The sequence below is a fragment of the Anas platyrhynchos genome, chromosome 1 (assembly GCF_047663525.1).
Source record: "Anas platyrhynchos isolate ZD024472 breed Pekin duck chromosome 1, IASCAAS_PekinDuck_T2T, whole genome shotgun sequence".
Taxonomy (NCBI): domain Eukaryota; kingdom Metazoa; phylum Chordata; class Aves; order Anseriformes; family Anatidae; genus Anas; species Anas platyrhynchos.
Genome location: NC_092587.1, coordinates 144,509,401 through 144,529,315, shown reverse-complemented (window position 1 = coordinate 144,529,315; position 19,915 = coordinate 144,509,401). Strand labels below are relative to the sequence as shown.

The 19,915-nt window shown below is 46.3% G+C and overlaps 1 protein-coding gene across 1 annotated transcript in view; it reads right to left on the bottom strand.

The window, feature by feature from the left end:
* GAS6 (growth arrest specific 6) overlaps positions 1–13,961 on the bottom strand; it is a 35,663-nt gene extending 21,702 nt beyond the window's left edge. The window contains exons 1-3 of the mRNA XM_038173305.2: positions 13,726–13,961; positions 13,429–13,595; positions 517–541 (exon numbers count right to left, since the gene is read on the bottom strand). Of these exons, the coding sequence (XP_038029233.2) occupies positions 517–541; positions 13,429–13,595; positions 13,726–13,918 (385 nt within the window). The 5' untranslated portion in view covers positions 13,919–13,961. The remainder of the gene's footprint in view (positions 1–516; positions 542–13,428; positions 13,596–13,725) is intronic.
* Between the last annotated feature and the right edge of the window lie 5,954 nt (positions 13,962–19,915).

The following is a 19,915-nucleotide window of genomic DNA, read 5'->3' as shown; positions in this document are numbered from 1 at the left end:
CTTAAAGCATATTAGTAGCTACTCAGATTTGACCTGTTAAATCTCTTTTGAATCTAAAAACCACATGTAAAATTGTTGGCATTAGTGATTTCAAGAGCTATGTATTAAACACAGATAGAAAGCAGTACGGTGGCATGACTATGATACAGCCAGTAGAGAAAGCCAGGGGATCGATCAGCAAAGGCACTTTTTAAAATAGGAGATTAGTTAATAGCTAAGTTAACTAAAAAGGAGAGAAGATAAAAAAATAAATTATTTACTAATGCTGCAAGCTACAGAAAATAAATGCAATACCAACATTTTAACATGCAGAATCTCTGGATGCAAACCTATACGTAAGTGAAAAACAGCCCTCAAAACCACATCAGGAATATGGAGTCTGTCTTAAAAGTTGAATGCTTATTGCAGTCCCACATCCACCACTTTCCTCAGCAGAAGCTTCAGCTGTGACACGCTCCAGTGTTAGGCACCACATACCAACGCTGCCACAAAGTAAAAGTAAAAGCTGCAACTCACCCAAGTATTTCGGGTAAAAATATTCCTGTAGGAGGAAAAAAAAGCAAAGATTTATTGAATAATATTTGTTTCTATTGTCATTCTACTAATATATAGCAGCTGCTGTTAGTTCAGTGGTCTTGCGTGGCACTTGTTTAACAAGATCCAAACACAAACATCCTCATTTCTTTTATTCAGAGCCAGAAGAAACACAGTGTTACAGACACGGTTTGTCCCATAGGGAAGGCGAGAGGCATCAGCTCCAGCCTCGGTGCATGGCCAGACAGCTGACCTGTCGCTAGCACGAAGCCACTTACCCACTGTCCCAGAGGCAAAGGTGCTCACCGTGTGTGGTGAGACCCAGCACACCGTGAGGTGCAGGGAGGAAGAGGGATCTAGGGACAAAAAACAGAGGGAAGGTGCAGAATGATTTAGTCACCCCCTGCCTCCTCAGGAGCCCCTCTGCTGCTGCAGAGCACGGGCAGCTCCGTGACACCATAACCAGTAAAAGAAAAGGGTACACTTTGCTTTTACAATGAGCACCCTACAACTCTAACAGCACCCACTGCCATGGTCCCCACTACATCTCCTCAGGGAGAGGAGGAGGGAGTGAGGAGGAGTTGCAAGCAGGGGGAAGGCAGAGATCGAAGTACCATGAAAGTGCCACGGGATTGCTTCCACCAGCACAGGGCCAGAGCAGGAAAATGCAGCTGTGAAGGGTGGGAGGCTGGCTTGAGCTGATCATTAAACCACATTCCTAGAAAATATGAAAACTCCTCACCTTGAGAAAGGTTACTTTTCGACTTCACTTCAGACCGGATTTCGTGATGTGTAAGGCACTAGTTCAAGGGCTGTTCAAGTTGTAATTGAGGCACGCAGTGAGGGAAAGCTCATGGGTTGCATCAGTGCTTAACTCTTTTTGGTTAAATTAAGCCATTTCTCAGCTAATTATGAAACTGTATACATACTGTCATTCTCTGTCACACAAGATAGCAATTTCCACAAAAGAAGATTTGAAACTATTTTTTCTCCTCTTACTACTGATGTTTGGATAAGCTCATGCACATATACAGACGTGTCCACGCCACAGTGACAGGCACACACTGCGATTCCATTTGACCTGGACAGCCTAATGAAATCAATCGGCTGACAAGGTCATCTAAACCAAAAGTTTTGCATTACTGTCATCCTCCAGAAAAATCAATCACTTCTGGCAAATACGCTGCAGTTACTGAAATGCACCATGCAAATATTCAGCTGAAATCATGAAAATCTCTATGACGAAGCAGTAACCCAAGCTTAACTTAATTTTCGATTCCAACAAGAGGATAATAGGCTTAGCATCCTTTGGGGCTGAGCTTTGTAATATCTCTTTGGGTTAACAAACTGAGTGTGGAGCTTAGAACTCACCACATTCCTATTTTTTTTTTTCATTATTTAAATATTTTTTCATTATTTCTCCTTTATTCAGTATACAGACTGTATCCTTATAGGAAAGACCAAGGTCGATACTTATTTTCATCGTGCAAATAACCTTCCAAAGGCAAACTCACAGGACATTGATTCGATGACAGCTTGTGGTGTCAGCAAAAAGAGAACCCACAGAGCCTCTGCCATTGCTCCCCATCTGCTCAGTGAAATCCCACGCCACTGTGCCACCACGAGCTGCATTTCATGAGGCAGGTAGCAGAGGGAAACAACTTCAGTGGGAGGCTACTAACAGAAACTTAGCCTCTCTTTCCCCATCTTCCTCATTCCCTTGTAATTACACAAAGCTACTTTCTGACCACTAACACTTCTCCAGATCTGCAGGACCTAATACTATATAGATACTCCTCGTTCCTCTGTGATCAACTTTTCACTTTTCTCCCCAGTTACTTTCATTACAACAGGCTTCTGGAAATATGACAATGTATTTCCATTCAGCCAAAAAGACTGATCAGAAGCGAAGGATGAATGATCTTCCACCTTGGGGAAAGGACCTTGCTTAAACTCTAGGTAGCAGCCTCTTTAAAACAAGCAAACAACACTGATCAGAAGATTGCCTGGTTAAAAATTCAGCTTGTGCCTAACTTGCACAGAAAGATGGCCAGATATGAATTATTTCCAGTGCAAGCACTCGATTCTGCAACGCCTTTTCAGACTTCTGTGCTGTATTAAGTCTTAATGACCCACAGATGTCGGGGAAGATGAGATCTCTCAGCCCTGCACAGATCAGGTCCCTGGTAAAAGTCATCTTTCCTCCACCAGAAGTCTTCGTTGCTATTTTCAGGATCCAAGAAAAATGCCAGAAAAAATGCTCTGAGGCTTGCTAGCAAGAAGCCTGCTAACAAGAAGATTCCCTGTAGCTATTTGGCCATTTTCTCAGCAAGTCACCTTATATTTCAGGCTCACCGAGCATCTCGCCATCCAGAAAGCCACTCAGGAGTCGCAGGATCAAAATGCAGGAGGGAATTGTAAGACGGGGAGAGAAATGTTGGCCTTTCCCTCCTGTGCTGAGCTCACCAAGCACACCATCCAGCAGTAACACCTCAGCACAGACAAGAGGAAGACAAAGGTGCTCAGGCCAGCGCCTCACAGGAGCACCAACCTCTCTAAGATCTTCAAGGGCCTGGCCCCTGGAGACCTGCAGCATGCAGGCCCACTTCCAGTGAGGGTTACAGGTGACAAGACGTCTGCCACCAGCAGCACAGCTCAGCTGAGGCCTCAGGTGGAGAGGGAGAAACAGCAGAGACCAGGTGCCTCACACCTGCAAGGCCCCGGCCTCCCAGCCAAGTTGAAAACATGGCACGGGGCCTGGCCCTCCAGACAGGTTCGTGCCTGCTGATTGTAGCTCGGTGCAAGAGACCTTTTCTTTCCTGTCCAGGAGGCAGAGCTGTGAGATTTGACAGATTTAAGCACTACAGCCCCCACCCTTGCCACACAAACCCAAGTGCATGCTATGGAAGTACAGACACACCTTTTGATGCGTTAAACACAACGCTTGGGCTCCAGCATTCAACAGTGGTGCAAGACCTAGGCGTGCACACTTTTGTTTTGGGGTAGAGTGACACCAAATATTTTTTCAGGGGGCTAAGAAGTTCCTCTTCCACCCACATCCACAGCTAGCCTTGTAACACAGTCGCTACGACCCTTAGCGTGGGTATCTAAAATGGGAAGAGAGCTTAAGTCTATAACCTCTGCACAGAGAACAACAAAGCAAAGCAAGCCACCGCCAACAAAGCACAAAGCTCCAGGTTGTTCAGTGTGTTTTAATTTAATTTAATTTAATTTTAAGTCATGTTGTGTTACTTCAAGTGTTAATTTCAAGAGCAGTAACCTGAAGGTACGGATCTGTCACAGGGCTGTGGAGCTGACGGGGCAGAAGTATCAACGTCAGCCTGCCAAAGGAAACCTACCCTAAGCTCACGACCTCTTTTCAGCTCGATGGCCAAACTTTCTCTTAGTGCTAAAATCCAGAAGTCAGTGAAATTATACAGGGTATGCTGCGTTTTTAGAGAAGATGGAAGAACGTGAAATCAAGCAGCCCTTCCATGACTCATGGTGTATAAATAGCCCTTCCGAAACCATAACAATGACCCCGTCTACACCAGCAAAATGTTCTCACTATTGCTTACAGCAATTGGCAAGGCCGGGAACCTCAGCCAGGAGGGCCTGCCAACTGCTTCTGTTTGCTTTGTTTGAGCACCAGGTCAGGTAATCCCGATCGGGGCTGAACCTAATCAGAGCCTTGTCTGAGCTGCCGCAGCAGCAGATAACCATCTACACGAGGACCTCATCGACTCGCATTAGCAATGGTAATTTCTGAAAAAGCATTTGCTTAGTGCAGACAGGCTGCTCCGTCTCTGGCAACTCCCAAGTTGCTGATATTATGAAAAGCAGAGCGAATAAAAGCCACAGCAAATTCAGGCCTCCTTCAGACACTGCAGAGAAGCATGAAAAGGCACAAGTCCAACTCATTTTGCCTTCGCGGCTCTGCTTCTCGACAAAAATTTGCCTCCAGAAATAAAATCCCGAGAAACAAAGCCTGTGTCAGAACACATGGCTTTGCCTACCAGCACAAAATCTGTCTTCAGCACAACTGCTGCTTTTGTAGAGCATTTGCTGAGTAACTCGTAGCTGACGTGCGTGTCATGCTGCCTCTCAGGCTGCAGTGACAGCTCCCACATCATGCCCTTTTCTCATTTCCATATAGTGACTCTCCCTTTTTCTCCTTTCAGTACTGGATGTTTGACTTGGGCATGGCACAACCTCTTTATTTATAAATACACTTCGTCTTTCCACGCTTCTGGCCTGCAAAGAAATGGCCAAACATAATTGTCTGTAAGTTATTGTTTAACTTGGGTGTGCAGTTATACCAACCACTGCTTGACTGCTGTAACTTGGGAATGCAAATCTCATTAATGCTCAAGAGCACCCTGCATTGTTTTTTAAACCGGACTCTTGCTGCATAGCAAATCTCATGCTGAATGATTAGGCCTACCTCCCAAACAATGTCATTAACCAGTCCTACAATTCAGAATTTTAACTCTAAAAGAAACGCAAGGTATAGAAATTAAGCTCCAGTCAATGCCATGTGGCTTGCACAAGCTTTGCCTCTTCATGTGAGGAGCTCAACCACGTCAGTTTGCCTCCTGTTTTGCTTTGGAGCAATGTGCATTCTCCAGGCAAAGAATAAAGAGTTTCTCCCCACAATCCAGCAAGCAAGGCCCTAGAGAACCAAGCAGGTCATGCTACAATCCAACAGCAGCCTCAAAGTCTCGTCTCCCATGACCACAGTTAAATTGGTTAGGGCAGCTTTGAGATTTTGTGTCCATTTTCACATTGCCCAGCTATTCTGATGCACGAAGTCTATGAGTGCCCCTTTCCCTGAGTTGCTGATCTTTCCAAACAAGACCATCAGCAGTAGTACCTGTTTCATAGAGATGAGGCACCCCTGTGCAATCTTGAAGACTGGAAACCAAAAGGATCTGTAACCTCACCCTCTGAGAGGCAGGACTGCTTTTCCCACCTCAGCAAAAGATGTTGCGCCGCGGCGAGGAAAAACCCAGCAATGATTAGAATGCACAATCACAGGAAAATAAAGTAATGAAAGGAAAGAAAAGAAGGGGAAAAAATGTTCATGTGTGTCCAGCCAAGCAAAACACAGATACTTGACATTTGTAGGGCACACAGGGAGATTATTTCTATATGTAGCCTGAGGCAGGGCTTGATTGGACAATAACAACATGAAATCAATGCAACCAGTGCTGAGGACCTAATATTCCAAGAAAAAACACTGGAAGAGTGTTTCCAATGAGTGGGTTGCATGCTTTAAAATTATTCTGAACACTCTCCAATCACAAATGCCTTGAGGTTGGACTCGATGATCTTGAGGTCTCTTCCAACCTAGAAATTCTGTGATTCTGTGATTCTGTGTGAGGTTTTCTCCATTGCTTCAAGATTTAAAGGCTACTTTCTCTCCAGCTGTATTGATGTGCAATTTGGAAAGAGGATCCCAATTTGAGAACAGATCTTCACTCAGTGTTGCTTGTTCGAATCCTCATTGCAATAGTTATAATCCTTTTAAATGTGGTTCAACTCATGCTTGCTTATAAGCTTTAGGCAAATTAAACACAACTGAATCTGAAAAAACCCTACCATACTCCTTGACACTATGTGACACTCCGTGACACTCTCCATGACACCACATAGTATTATTACTCTGAAATCATTTGCTGTATTTAAAATAAAACAGATGATATGTCCCATCCAATGTGATTTAAATGTTTGTGATCTCTCTTATAGCTTCTGTAATGTTTCATCCACTGAAGTGAGAAAATACTGTATTTTTCTCCCCCTTCCTGTAATCTAATGGCATTGTAAATTGTTTCTTAGGATTTTGCATAAATGCAGCTGTTGCAATTCACAACAACAACATTCAGCCACTTTTGGGCACGGCCAGATTTTGCCTTAGTGTGGACAGCGAGCAGGAATGGGGAAGTGACATCTGAGACAACATTAGGCCCTTGTGACAGAATCCGATCTTACACTTCCCTGTTCATTATTTTAATAACTAAGTAACTTTTGCATTTCTGTTCCTGTCCCACACATTTTCTTGGAACTGACCTCGGACTCGTTGTTCCAGTGGTCAGCCAAATGTGGTAGCTCTCCGGATGCATGTGATTTGGTACAGTGCAACCAGGATGCATTCTCCTTCTGTCTCTTAATGTGTGCACCCCAATGTCCTGACTGGTAGCGTAACATGATACAGAATGAAGGCAACACCAACACTTGCCCCTCTTCCAGGGTTTCCACCTCACTTTCCAACTTTACCTTTCCTGTGGGTCGCAGTGCTGTTGCTCAAAGGAGCAGGAAGAAAACCCCAAACAGTAAATAAGGGAACTTCCCAACAGGCATTCTGCATGTCTAAAGAGCCTCTAGAACAGCAAGTTAAAACTGTGAGTGGAGGAGAAGGGAAGAGGAAGAATCCCCTCCCACTCCTTCCACAGGTTCTGTTTTCAAATTGCCAGGGTTTTGGTGACTTAGCACTTGCTGAATTACTTCATCGTGGACTGAACTATGAGAAAACAAATGTTTCTGCTGCTGCTTTTGTAGCTGTCCTGCCCTGACACTTTCCCCTCTTCATACCCCAGCTCTTTGTCCCGCAGCCTCCAGAGCAGCTGTGCAGCGCGCACCGCCCTTGCCATGTCCCTTCTCAGTTTCTTCTGAACCTCTGATGCTGGCTCCGTTCTTGTTCTTCATGCCTATTGGAAAGTAATTGCTCATAATTCATTAAGTTCATTTAGAGTTTGGAGCGCACATGAACCGCAACTGCCAGTTTGTACAGTTTCAATGTTTCCCTTACCTGATTCTCCAGCAGCTGTACTAACACAGTCTATTAATTCCTGGTAGGCTGTTCCTCATTTTTTAATTTAAAAAGCAAACAAAGCAAGCCCGTAACCACAAAACTGTTGTCTTTATTTAATTGGCTTTCTTCCTCTCTCACACACTTTTTAAAACCTATTGTATTCTGCTAAAAAACTCCTGACTTACCCAAACCTTATCTGCTTTTTCCATTACCCTGCTCCTTGCCCCAAACCTGCACAATCCCCCTGCTTCCATTTACCATTCTTAACATCTTTTTCCATGCTAGCTTCAAGCAGCCCCTTGGTGTAGTATCAGCCACTATTGTTTTCTCTTGCCGCCCCCCTCCTGCTCCATGGGCAGTGCAGTGTGGAGTACTTCCACGATGGGCTGCTTCAGTATTTCCAGTCCTATTCTGCACTCCTGGGCTCAATTCACACGAGTGGAAACAGATAAAGATCAAGTGGGCACAAGTCCAGCAGAGCTGACGGAGCTTTGTCTGCTTCCACCAGCTGCAAACTTCGCTCTCCCTTCTCAATAACCTTTGATAACGCAGCCTTTAGCTAAGGACTGTACGAGCTGCCTCCTAAGGCAGGCAGAAGTACTTTTGTCACCCTGCTGCTACCAAACTCCACTACCTCAACCAAACACTGTGTCCTCACCACCACAAACAGGGATGCATCTTGCTCCACTGTCCCAGTCTGTCTTCCAGATCAGTTAGGCCCACTAACGCTTGGTATAAATCCCTTCCATCCTTTGTTCCCTGTATAAAAAGCTATACGGAGAAGGAAGAAAGGGAAGGGAGAACCTGGTGCATCCCCAGATCTCATCCCAGCTATGCTATGCCTCCATGACATAAAGCTGGACACTCAAACTTTTCTACTTCCTTCTTCTCTCCTTCAAGTCATTCCTGGACAAAAGTCTAAACATCCTCACATTTTCTTTCTCCAAATCTATTGAACAGGTAGCAGTGTGCCTAGGAATCCATTCTTCCATACACTGAATCCAAACAGGTTAACTCCTCAAGCCCAGAGCTCTCTGGTAACTTTCCCTCTCTCAGATGAATTCTGCAAGAAGAAGAAGAGACCTAAAAATCTATACCAGCTATAAATCCAGCTCTTCCTGCACACTGCCAAAGTGCTGTAACAAATCGATACACTTTGGCAAGAATTTTTGCTGCAAATACACCCATATTTTGCCTGGATATAGAACGAAATATTCTATGCAGGGATGATGACATCTCTATTTAGAGATGATATCAGGGTTATTCATGTCTAGACAGCACAACATTCACTAAATTACTCAAAGAAATTTTACACTGCTTAACTTTGCCACTTCACTCTCCTCCTACATGCCTTCATGCTTTTGTTATTAGTATTTACAAACGTGCATCTATCTTGGTGTTCTGAGAAATAAGACCTAAATGTTGCTTGCCATGCATTCTTCCCACAAGATCAGAGTGAAGTCTGGACTACCCTAGTCGATGTGTGCAGCCCATCTGTGCTACCATGACCATGCCACGTCATGGAATAAGTAAAGAAATAAAAACAGTGACCCGGTAGCATTGTGAAAAACAACCTATACCCTACACATTGCTTCATCTGCATTTCAGATTCCTGATAAACCCAGCCCAGAAGAAAGATTGCTGGCATTGCTGGATGTTTTGTCAGGATCAGCAACTTTCAAGCCATGACTGCGAAACGCCCCAAGTAGCTTGGTCAGGTCTCCCTGCTGACCCTGCTGAGGGTGGGGGACTGGACAAGAGACCTCCTGCATCCCTCTCAGACCAAGTGTTCCTGCAGTTCTGTGCCAGTGCTTTCTGCACCTGATTTTAACATCAGTTTGGATTGGAGTCCCTCAGAAAGCAACAGAAGTTTTCATGCAATCAGACACTCATTTTGCACATATCTGAAAAGCAGCTGGCTTTCCGTGATGCCCTGTTGTGGGGCAAATCCACAAACAGCACACACAGGTGGCCAGGCTGACCTGCATCCTCATTTCGTGGTGGGCCTGACTGCTTTCAAAGTGTTCACCGTGGCAATTTCAATGGCAGACTGCAGCCAGACCAGCAGCTCTTCGACACTAAGAGCAGCAAACATGACGAGCAGCAGCAAACAGATGCTGTACTGATAAGCCGTGGTCCGAAATGATGAGGCTGCACTCAAACATCTTCACTAGGTTGAGCCTTTCAAAACAGAGAAAATCCTTGCACAAGGTCCCTTTTTTGCTGTTATTTGCTCTGTAGTGAAATCCAGTGTTTTCCAAGAACAGCAGCAGCCACGTTCCCTTCTGCCCTTTGTTTGACGTGCTCGGATAGCCGCATTTTTAGAACAGGTCAACCAAATTCCAGAGCACTTTATCAGTCAGTTAACAAGCTGCAATACCTTGACTGCATACCAAGGTCAAATATTTCTGCAGCACTGCTTTTTATAAGGCCTCATCAACATTTGAGAAGAGATAACATCCTTATCTCCACATCCAAGATATTTTGTAACATCACCCATCCATCACACCTCAAATATCTTTTTAATAGGCTCCATTTAGGAACATAATAGGCTCATACCTCCCATGAACATGCTTTCCACCCTTATTTTTTCCCAACATGGTGTCTTTTCATTTTCCTGCTTGGTATCCCTAGCCTAAAAGACATCAAAACACAGGGACCTTCCCAGAAGCCTGCAGTAATACCTAAGGACGTTATAATCAGCTCCATGAACAAGATAGGCTGCAAGACTCATTAGCCAAGGCTCACACTTGTTTTTACCATGTATAGTCATACAACTAGCACAGACTGAGTTTTGTTCAGCCTCCTAAAAAAAAAAAACAAAAAACACCCACAATCTAAAAATGTTTCAATTGATCTTCCTTCCTCCAGTCTGGGTGAGCTGATATTTATATTTTCCGTAACATAAAAGACAAAAGCAGCGTTGGCCTGCAAATGAATGGCCATTTGGCCCCACCTAACTCGCTATTATTAGTGGCTGATGTAAGTAATTGCACATGTGGCCACACTCGCATGCAGGTTTCAGAAAATGCCCTTCTTCTGCTGACCTCTTGCAGATGTCCCTTTGAAAAGGTGGTCGCTGGATCAATGAAAGCCTGATGCAGAAGAAGGGTGCTCTGGTACAGGCACATGCCATTTTGTTCCTATATGCTGACCTGCCCACTAGATAGGTGCCTTGCCATACCATGCTGTTCTTGGTAAGGTGTCACCGTTGGCTGGATCAAGCCCTGGTTTTACCTGGGATGCATCACGCAAGCTGTCCTGCAGCTTTGCTTCATTTTACCTCAACTTCTGGAGCTGCCTGATTGAACTGGTTAATGTTGTTTCACATCACAACCTGAAGTCTTAGGTCTTTGCAGTGGTAGGCAGCTGCTCACTGTCACAGGACGGGGGAAGAGGAAAAGAAGAGCAAAAGCAAGAAAACTTGGGGGTCAAGATAAAAACTGCTTAGTAAGTGAAAGAGAAGTGGGAGAAGAGAGAAAGAAAGCAAAGTAGAACAAGTGACCCACCACCTCCAGGTAGATTGATGCCCAGCCAGATGCTGAGCAAAAGAGGGCCAGCCTCCCTGACCCCGATTCCTCTCCCATCGTAGTGCTGATCATGATGCTAGGTAGCATGGAACAACTCTTTGGGTCACCTGCCTGGCTGTGCCCCCTGCCAGCCTCTTGCACACCCCCAGCCTGTTCACAGAAGGGCTGAGAGCCTTGCAGAGAAGGCCTTGGTGTTGTTCTAGCCTTGTTCACCAACAGCTGAAACACCGGGGTGTTATCAGCATCGTTCTGGTTGCAGACCGACAACACGGCGCCATGCGGGCTGCTGTGAAGAAAACAAACTCAATCCCAGCCAAACCCAGTGCAGTCTTGAAATTAGGCCTCCAAATTCCCTTCACACAACCGTAGGAGAAGTAAGAGCAGCGTGGTTTGTAAGACCCATACATTTTGTTAGAACATCTGATGGGCAACCAGGGATGAGAGACAAAGCTGCTTTGCTCAGGAGACAAAAAAATCAGGAGACAGAGGTAGACCTAACAGTGAGATGAGCAACATGCAGATGTGTTCCCCATGGCTGGCCCACCACGAGGTCACCCACAGGGCTCAGTGCAAGACAAGAAGTGCTGCAGCTCTCTCTTTCTGATGCCACCTCAGCAGCCAGCCTCTGCGACCACAGTAAGCCAGCAGAGACGAAAATTTCAGCCCTCCTACACACAAGAAATCAACAGCTGTCAACGGTAATCTTTGCATTTTCCCCAGTCAATAAAAAGTCCTCGCTTAACCAACGTGGTCCAGCTGCAACCTGACCACATGCTGAAGCGTGACTGCAGATACCGTAACTCCTCGAACTGCTAGGCCTTGGTTTTTCAACAGTTTTCATCATTCCCCAGTGAGCTCTCTCTCGGCTCGCTTCCTTCTTCTATCAGTCACCAGGACTGGGTGTAAATGCAGCAGCAGGGAGATGGCAACGTGTTAACTCCCCAGTGTTTAAGGGAGACCTCCGTTACCTCTGATGCATGGCAGGATGTGAAAAGATGAAGTCAGTGAGGAAAATCCTCTGTCCGTCGACGCCACGGACACTGCCAGAAGAGTAGTCATCTGTGCCTTACAAAGCCCTGAAGGCTTCCAGTGTTTATAATAACAATATCTCGTGCACATGGCCTCTGCCACTACTTATTAGAAAGCTGCTAATGAACAGGGCCATCAGCCCCCCCGGCAGGAGGTGCCACAGCTGCTTCCCAGGCAAATTCAAGCAATGTGACAGCAAGGAGCTGCCTGTAGCAAGCTCTACAGATGTACTGCCTGTAGCAAGCTCTTGGGAGCTCTGTGTCTCCAAAGAGAAGGTGGGGGTTGTACTGCTACAAAATACAGTACTTTGGCGTAACAGTGCATGTAAAATAAGCAAGAGGGCACAGATGCTTGAAGCTCATCCAGCTTCGGTGGTATTTCTTCAGGGGTTTCCGGAACTGGAGACTTAGCAGTAATGAAGGGAACGCACAAAAAGTTAAATCCTTTGCAATGACAGGAAGTTTTGTTTGTCCTACAGAACGTGCTCCGATGGCACGTCTGGATCTTAGAGAATTTCTGTTAGACATCGAACCCAAATGATTTAATTCTTTTCATTAGAGAACTGCATGTTTGTTTGTTTTTTTCTAATATGTAAAATACCAAGTATAATTAAAAACTCATGACACATTTACACAGCCTGTCACCCCCTACACTGATCTATCGGTGTCATCCACCTCTGGCAGCTTCCTTGGTCGGAAGCCAGTCAGCCAGGCTGGTGACCTCACATCACCTTTTTTTCCTGAACGCCACAAAATCCCATCTGGGAGGCGTTTCGTCCCGTGCAGTGGATATTTACACTGTCAGCTCCGTGCCATAAGGACGGTCAGGAAGAAAAGCTCGCTGCCGTCCATAGCGCCTTGTGAGATGGATGTGCCGGCTGGGAGCTGCCTCACGAAGCACACATGTCAAGACTTGCCCGAAACGTAACACATCTGCTCCGCAATCCCTCCCTCGCCTCGGGTGCGTGTGCCCTGTGTACAAACACTTGCACACGTGCTGCCTCCGTCCTGTCATCTCAGGAGGTGCCGCACCATTAGCAGGAAAGCTCTGCACAGCGTCGGGCTTTTCCATCTGAGCCCTGTGGGAAACCGTGCTAAATCCCTGCAGGGTCACCTCTGCAAGGAGAATCTGAGACTGGAGGCAGGGAGGAGAGGGGGTGAAGGGTAGCTGGGTGTGCAGCTGAGCTTCGTAAAGCATCTCGGCAGCATCCATAGGGCAAAGAGGCTGGCTTTTGGTGCAGGTGGAGCTGGGGTGCACAGCAGCACTGCATCCCCATACGTGGGCTCCCCTGCTATCGTGGTGACAGCTCCTCAACCCGCTGCTCCCTAAAACTGCTAACCGAGCTGAGCATGACCTGAGGGGCTGCCGAACCCCTTCTGAGACACCTCTGCTCGGGCACACCGCTTCGTGAGGGCATCGCACCCACCTGGGGAGGCAAGCAGGGCAGCGAGGCGCCCCAGGCTGGGGGGCTGCAGAGCCTGCTCCCTACCAGGGGTCTGTGGCGGGGTCTCCTCCCCAGCTTACCGTCTCGGGGTCGTTCTCGAAGACCTCCCGGGCCTCCTCCTTGCTGCAGCGCTCCTCCACGCACTCCCTCTCCAGGTGCCCTTGCTTGGCCTCCTCAAACACCTGGTAGGCTCGCCGCTGCCTCTGCCGCAGGAACTGGGCAGCCTCGGGGGCTCGCAGCAGCACGGCTGAGGACGAGGACGAGGAGGAGGAGGAAGAAGAAGAAGAAAGGAGGCAGCAGTCAGCAGCCTTGCGGCAGAGGGAAGGGGCTGTCCCCGTGTCCCCGTGTCCCCAGGAAGCCGCCCGGGGGGTACTCACTCTGCGAGGAGTCCGCCGCCAGCAGCACCAGCAGCAGGGCGGCACCCAGGGGCGCCGCGGGCTGCGCCATGGCGGCGGCCGGGGCCGGGGCCGAAGCCGTGGCCGGGGCCGGTGTCGGAGAGGAGCGGCTCGGGGCGGGCGCTGCTGTGGGATCGCGGAGCCTGCCGAGCCCAGCAGGGAGCCGCTCGCCCATCCTACACAACCGCTCCCCCAGCCGCCGAGCCGCGGGACACCCCCGTCCCCTCCCTCCATCCCTCCCTCCCTCCTCCTCTCTCCTCCCCTCCGCAAAGGTGGAAGGCAGCGCCAGAGCCGGCTGGGCTCTGCCTGAATTAATAAACGTGCCCACCCACCCCACACACACACAAGCCTTCCCGGTGTGTTTTCTTCACGGTTAAACATTAGGTTTACAGTAGGGTTTTAGGGTGGGTGAGTGAGGTGAGGGCTGTGGAGGCGCTGCGCCACTGCGCCACACGCCGCGCTGACAGACCGCCACCACAGCCCCCTGTCATGGGGGCTTGGAGGGTCCCAGCGCCTGGGGACCCCCAGAGCCGCAGTGGGGATGGTTTTAGGCTAAAAAATTAGATTTAGATCAGATATAAGAAAGAAATTCTAGAGGGTGGTGAGGCACCGGCACAGGCTGCCCAGAGAAGCTGTGGCTGCCCCATCCCTGGAGGGGCTCAAGGCCAGGCTGGATGGGGCTGTGGGCAGCCTGGGCTGGGGGGAGGTGTCCCTGCCCATGGCAGGGGGTGGAATTAAATTATCTTTAAGGTCCCTTCCGACCCAAACCATTCTGTGATTTTATGATTCTATGATCCCAGGAAGTTTTCCAACGTAACTTTAGTATTTTGGTATATCCAGTAGACACTTTGTGTCCCCACAATAATTTACAGCATATAGAATATAACATAAGCAATATGTTTATATTACATCTGGTTGAAGTAAATTAAATAGAAACACAAACGGCAGCCTGCTAGCTCAAAGGAAGCATCCCTAGGCTGGTGTCCTCTGCCCGGCAATGGCCAAATGCTGACATATGAGAGATACAAAATATAAACCAGCACCGAGTGCTCTTTTCTTTCTGTTTTCAGCATCTGAAGGGCAGCGGAGGAGCTCCCTTGGGTAAAAATTGTGGTCGCTGTCATGCTGACAAATGTACTTCTCCATCAATTTGTCAAACAGCTTTTGGATCCATTTGTACTTCTGGCCTCTAGGAGTGGCAGCAAGGTCCCAAGTGTGCACGAAGCCCAGACAGGAGATAATTCTAATAATTCCGTAGGATACCTTGAATTTCTGTCTTTTAAGAAAGAGTGAGTTATAATTCCCCTTTTGTCTTCACTGTCCACATACAGAGATGGGGCTGCGCCTCTTCATTTCACTCACACGGCAGGAACTCTCCACCCTTTTTACTGTGCGTATATTTTCTGCCAGGTTACTGTGCTGAATCATCTCAGGGAAAGGGCAAAGAAGTGAATGATGAAGAGTGCCACTGCAGCAGTAAGTACATAGGTTGCTGTGGGACTGCAGCCTGTACTTCTCATACTGAGTCAGCATTCCCCATCTTTGTTTTCATCTTTCTTCTCTTTTCCACATATTTCTCTTCGGATGAAGTGGACAAAACTACATGCAAGATGCAGAACTACATTCAAGATAAGGGTTTACTATATTTAAGCAATGGCACTGTGCTGCTTTTGTCTCTCTCTCTCTCTTTTTTTTTTTCCTTACTATTTTAATGGGTTCCTTTTTACCTCCAGACTTGTTATTTTCAAGAAGCTTTGAACAAAAGGCCTGAGTGGAGATGCTGCTTTGCCATGGATACACACGGTCAGGTTTGCCTTCCGTGGGTGCATCACTTTGCATGTACCTATATTACTTTTCATTTATTTTTTTATCAGCCTGCCACTTTAAAAGTGCTATCAAGAGATACTGCCAAGCTAATCTAACAGCAACTTCCTACCAAAACAGGTCATCCCACTCTTCCTTCCCTCTACACTTCTCCCCACACTGTCCCTGGATGCACAGTTCTCCCCTTTTTAGGGTTTTGTCACTGATGTGACATGTAAGCAAACCAATTCAGCTCACTAAGCCAGCAGAAAAGTCTTCCTTTTTCTAAGAGTCTTTCACAACTCTTGATTGCCGGTTTAAGCTCAACTGTTCAGAGGAATTTTGTGTGATCCGCAAACCATCATCATGGTGTTGAACTTCTCCATAAAGTTCCTGAATATGTTAAGCAGCAGAGATTTTTGTGGGTTCTGGAAACTGCTTTATATTGTGTAATCTAGTGGTGACTTTCCTTGCTTTTGGTCACTTTTTCATCCCTTTATTCATAAGAACACACTTTGAGATCCTACGGTGAGAGACCAGGTCAAAAGCTTTTTGCAAATTCAGGTATATCATATTATCAGAATCATCCTTCTCCACATAAAGAAGTCACTCCTTGAACCTCTAATGGAACTGAAAAACATGATTTCCTCCTTGACGTGTAAAGCTGATTCTTCTCCAACATGTCACTGAGGCTATCAATCCTACTCTTTATTATAGCTTCCAGTAAGCTGCTTGGCGCAGACCTCAGAAACTGACTTGGACGTGCCCTAAGGTCCTTCTAACAGTCACAGTTTCCACCTTCCATTCTTCTGGCACTGTGGGATTTCAGGCAGATTTAAGCAGCGAGTTACACAAAGCAAAGCTTCATTTTCTTCAGGATTCACAGGTTAATACCAGCTGATCTCAGCTACTGCCGCGAGGTCTCGGGGAATGTAAAAGTCTGGATAGAAAAATACTGCAGAAAATACTAACAGAACATTACAGGAACTGCCTGTACTCTCAGCACATTATCATTTTCGACCCCCTTTTGTCTTTCAAGTAGCGTTATCTTGGCACAGACATTTCCAGATGTAAATCCGAGCTTGTAGGGTTAGGTTCTATTGATTACTGGCACTGCTAAAAAGAAATGTGCTCTAAATATCACAGACTTAATATATCACTTGAGAAAAGTGATAAAAGATACCGCAAGAAGGTGTTAGAGAGAAGTCATTGCTATGGAGTGCAGTAAAATTAGTTGTAAACAGCAAAAGCTCCTGCAACTTCTTCCTTCCTTCCTTCCTTCCTTCCTTCCTTCCTTCCTGGGAAGCTCTGAACTGCCATCTCCTCCGTGTCTGCCTTGGTTCCAGCTCAATGGGATTTCCTTTCGTTAGAGGTCATATTTGTGACTGAAAATGGCTTTAGGCACCAGCAAACCCACATGCTAACCTAGGCAGTGGCACTCCCTCTACTGCAAGCGAGGAGCCGTGCAAACTCGCAGGCACCACCGTCCTGCACTGACCATCCCTTGGACTAAATGGCACCAAGCAAAAGCAGTGAACCTCCTGCCCCAAGCTGAAGAAGAGGTTGCAGATAAAGAGGAGAAGCTGCAGGAGGTCCTTGCATAACTCAGTCTGCTTTTCACTTCTTTGAAAAGAATGTCTTTGCCTTCCCCCATTTGGGGAAAATGGCTCTTGGACCCGTGGGATGCAGGCATTAGACTGGGGAGTTAACTGCTGTGCTGAGGAAGCCCTGCTCCTTTACCACACACCTGCCTTTGCACATGCATTACCCAGTTAAGGACAACCCCCGAGGATCCTGAGACAACTACTGATGCAGAAGAGCTGGGCTTTTAGCACAGCCCTTGGTTTCCTTTTTAAAAATGGAGCTTGAAACATGTCAGCTGCACTCAATGTCTGGGTGGGAAATGAATCAAAGCAGACCAAAAGTGTGAAGTGTTTGTACTGTCCAGAACAGAAAGTTGAAAGAGTTTAAAAAAAAATAGGATGCAAGCCTTCTAAAAAGATTTCAAGGCTCTCAGGATAACAACGGGTGGTCGTGCAGCTCCACTGAAGGGTTGTACTAATGCGTGTGTGAAACCTTATTCAGAGATACAGTTTGGTGTATAATGAGGACAGGGGTGAAAAGAGATCTGCCAGAACAATGAGAAACTTGAACTGAAAGCTATGAGAAGAACCCATGGTTTCATTCAGGCTTTCTCAGATCCCTGGATGAATATGAAAAATTGCTCCCCTCTCCCCTCCTCCAAATACAAATCCTTGCTGGCACCACACAGCCAAGTATGTTTGTTTAGATTAAGCCAATGTTTTTGAGGGGGGATGTGAAATTTCACGAAGAGATCTCTAATAATGCCAATGGCATAAATACCTCTTAAACAGCATGTTCGAATTAAACATTTCCTAATAAAAAACAAACACAGAAAAAGTCCCTTTATACCATTTAACTCTTCTGAGCAAACAGTGTGTGTTAATTTTCAAAACACACTTAATTTTGCTGGAGGAAGAAATGGATGAGAAGAATAAGCAAACGGAGGCGCAAGAGAAAGAAAAGCACTTGGATAAAGAAGGGGAGCTGGATGCACGGAGGAAGATGTGGGAGAAAGGTTAGTTATCTTTCATAATTTACTCAAACTGAGCTTCATAACAGACTCTCTAGATGGTATCTCCAGACTGAAACATTGCACCAACACAGAAGGAGGTGTTTTCTCTCTTCCCTGGCATCACCGTCCCTGGGGGTGTTCAGGGAAAGGTTGGACGTGGTGCTTGGGGACATGGGTTAGTGGGTGACACTGGTGGTAGGGGTTGGTTGGACCAGGTGATCTTGGAGCTCTTTTCCAGCCTTAATTATTCTGATTCTCATCCCTGGGGATAGGTTAATTGTGTGCTGGGTTAACAGCTTGGGGCAACCCAGTGTAGGCATATGGAGCCCATTTCTGACTTAGGGTGAAGACAAGAGTCCAACAAGCCAGAATCCCAAAGCAGGCTCTCTGAACATGAAGGAAGGTGTGAGTGACATCAGGTATTTCATCAGCAGTGCGAGTGGATGTGATTTGTCTTAGGGCAGCTGTATATTAGAGTATTATGGCCCTCAGGGGGTTTTCTTCATGGTTTCTGTTCTTATGCATTCCACTTGAGCTAGGTGATTTTAATTGATTGAATATAGACTGAAATAAATATAAATAAATTCAGTGGTGACATAAGGAGTCAAAGAACATTGCAGACAAACATTGAGAACAAATATAAGCCTGCACAGTGTGTTATGCCCTACAAAATACCAGCAGGGATAAGAGGAGCTGGTGAATGGATGTGCAGAGAGATAATGTAAGTGTGAGCTGTCCCTGGGGCAGCAGGGAGTGTGCTGATATTTCCACTACTGCCTTTCAATGGGCTTCTTATCAGAAGGGCGCGATGTATTCTTTATCATGCTCATTAACACAGAGCAATGAGGATGCAACTTAAAAATCACTTGATGGAAAAAAGTTGGCTTCTTGGAAGTCACTGGCTAACCTCCCAGCCGTAACACGATGCAAAAGGGATGGTGAGCGAGGAAGCCGCGGTTGGTTTTCACGAGATGTGGCTCTGGCAAATGCTCGGAGCTCTCTCACATTGTTTACCAGGGTTCATCACTGGCAAAGTAAGGAAAAACAGTTCAACCTTTTGCCACAATTAACATTTCTCCTGTGGATGGGTTTTATTTTAAGCAGGTTTAAGAGCTGGTAAGTCATCAGTGCACTCCTGTGCTTTGTTTCTGCCGCTCACCTTTTTCCTATTAGCAGCAGGAAATACCTATCCCCTTGTTGAAGCCAAGTGTGTCCCTTCTTGATTTGTCCCTAATGAAAAGGCAAACAAAAGGGGTAACGTAAATGAAATTCCATAAATGTGGAGTCTTCACCAGAAGTAAGTTGCTACTTGCCATATTACGTACCCACACACCCCTGATGTCCTGTTTGTATGGGTTCAGTAGCTAACAATATATTTATTAAATATGATGAGGAAGGCATTCTGGACTAAATCTTTATTATTTTGTGTTCAAAGGACACAAATATTTGCAGCAGAGTTGCAGCAGGTTCACGTTGCAAAATACAGCAGGGCTTTCTGTAACCTTTTATCGATTAGCTACTTGTTCCAACAGGGTTTGTCGGCGTGATGCTGCAACCTCTGGCATGAGTGAAGGATGGGGAAAAAAGGTAGCAGTGGAGGGGAGGGAACCAGAGCAGGACAAGCCATAGATGTGACTGAGAAACTGGAGAGTCATTTTCTGAAAGTACATGCAAAGATATGTATTAGAATAAATGTATGAATAAATAAATAAATGCTTGAAAATATTTTGTTTAAAATAAATTTGAATATAGGACAGAGTATCCAATGTTCTG